We start from the raw sequence: 1,289 nt of genomic DNA, 5'->3' as shown, positions 1-1,289 counted from the left end.
CCTCCCCTCCTCCCTTTTGGATTTTTGGCGCACACACACACACACACACACACACACACACACACACTCACACAGTATGTTTCTCAAGCTTCCAGATCCAGGACTTGAACTGCATCGTTGGCCATGTGATATCCAGCTACCTTAACCAGCAAGCCACTAGCTGATCCAATTTCTTCTTCTAAGTTAATTCCTTTCATGAACAAGAGAGACAGACAGCACCCCCAATGAGATCCTGATGCTGCAATTCACCGACAGCCTCAGCCAGCCCTGGGTCGTGGGCACATGTGCCCAGCGCATTCAGGGAGGTTTCCAGTCACAAACCCAGAGTCTTCCTATGTGAGCCAGCCTCACGGACTGTCACATTTTACTGCTTCACCACCATCCAGCCCTGTCTCCCAAATGTCAACTATTCTGAAAGAATTGTCTTGGCTAAATTGCCCTTACCTTTCCATTTTTCTCCATGTGAAGTCCAATTCAATTATTTTCTCGCAAAAAATTTCTAATGGTTCCAGAATCAAGAGGGGAAAGCAGATGCTGACTTTTTCTGAACCTAGAAGTGCCTACTCTTCCTCCTGGGAGACTAAACCAGTGTGCTCTGATTTCCACATGGCACTGAGCAGATAAACCTCAGGCTATGTCACAATGCATGTCACTCCAGAAACACACCCTTCGAATATCCTACCTCCCTGTCCAAACATTGTGCCACACAGCCTTCCCAGGTGAGCCTTCCCTTGACATTGCACCTGCCAGGCCACCTGCCTCCAAGATGTGCCCCTGCACTGAGAGTCCAAGCCGATGGAGCATGTTCCAGGCCATCATCTTGGACAGAAGAAAAAAGGAATGATGACAGCAGCAGGGATAATCCCAGGGATCATTCTATAAATCATAGAGGAGAAACCATCTCCTAACATGCAGTGCCTCTACTAAGAGATTGCCTCAGATGCCAGGGCTGGAGACATGACCAAAATCGAAGTTACAGAAACAGGAAAAACATGATGAAACGAAACTGCTGTAAATCAACAATGCAGCTCAAAGCACTTTGAAACACTACCTTAATCACTGCCTGCTCTGCACAGTGACACACCAGCGCCTGAAGTACCCACTGGAGAACAGACATGGGCCCTGCTTTGATTAAAGAAACCAAGAATACTGAAATGTGTCCCTAAAAGTTGTGTGAGAGTTGTTAAAATGACTGGCATGCCTCAGATGGGGATGGAATTCCATCTGAGAAGGGTCCATAGGAAGGAGGTTGTTTTTATTTTTTTAAATAATTATTTTAAATTTTATTT

General features: G+C 46.0%; 1 protein-coding gene across 6 annotated transcripts in view; it reads right to left on the bottom strand.

The window, feature by feature from the left end:
* Positions 1-1,289, bottom strand: part of TMEM45A (transmembrane protein 45A) — a 98,647-nt gene that overhangs the window by 33,646 nt on the left and 63,712 nt on the right. Inside the window, exon 1 of one of the 6 annotated variants that reach the window (XM_027769970.1) lies at positions 445-592. The exons of the other annotated variants lie outside the window; for them this stretch is intronic. Within the exon in view, the coding sequence (XP_027625771.1) occupies positions 445-462 (18 nt within the window). The 5' untranslated portion in view covers positions 463-592. Of the gene's footprint in view, positions 1-444; positions 593-1,289 lie in introns of those variants that run through there. 6 annotated transcript variants of the gene reach the window in all.

This window comes from Tupaia chinensis, unplaced genomic scaffold (genome assembly GCF_000334495.1).
Source record: "Tupaia chinensis unplaced genomic scaffold, TupChi_1.0 Scaffold000100_1, whole genome shotgun sequence".
Taxonomy (NCBI): Eukaryota; Metazoa; Chordata; class Mammalia; order Scandentia; family Tupaiidae; genus Tupaia; species Tupaia belangeri.
Note: the sequence above shows the minus strand (reverse complement) of the source record. Positions and strands in the feature narration are given on the sequence as shown.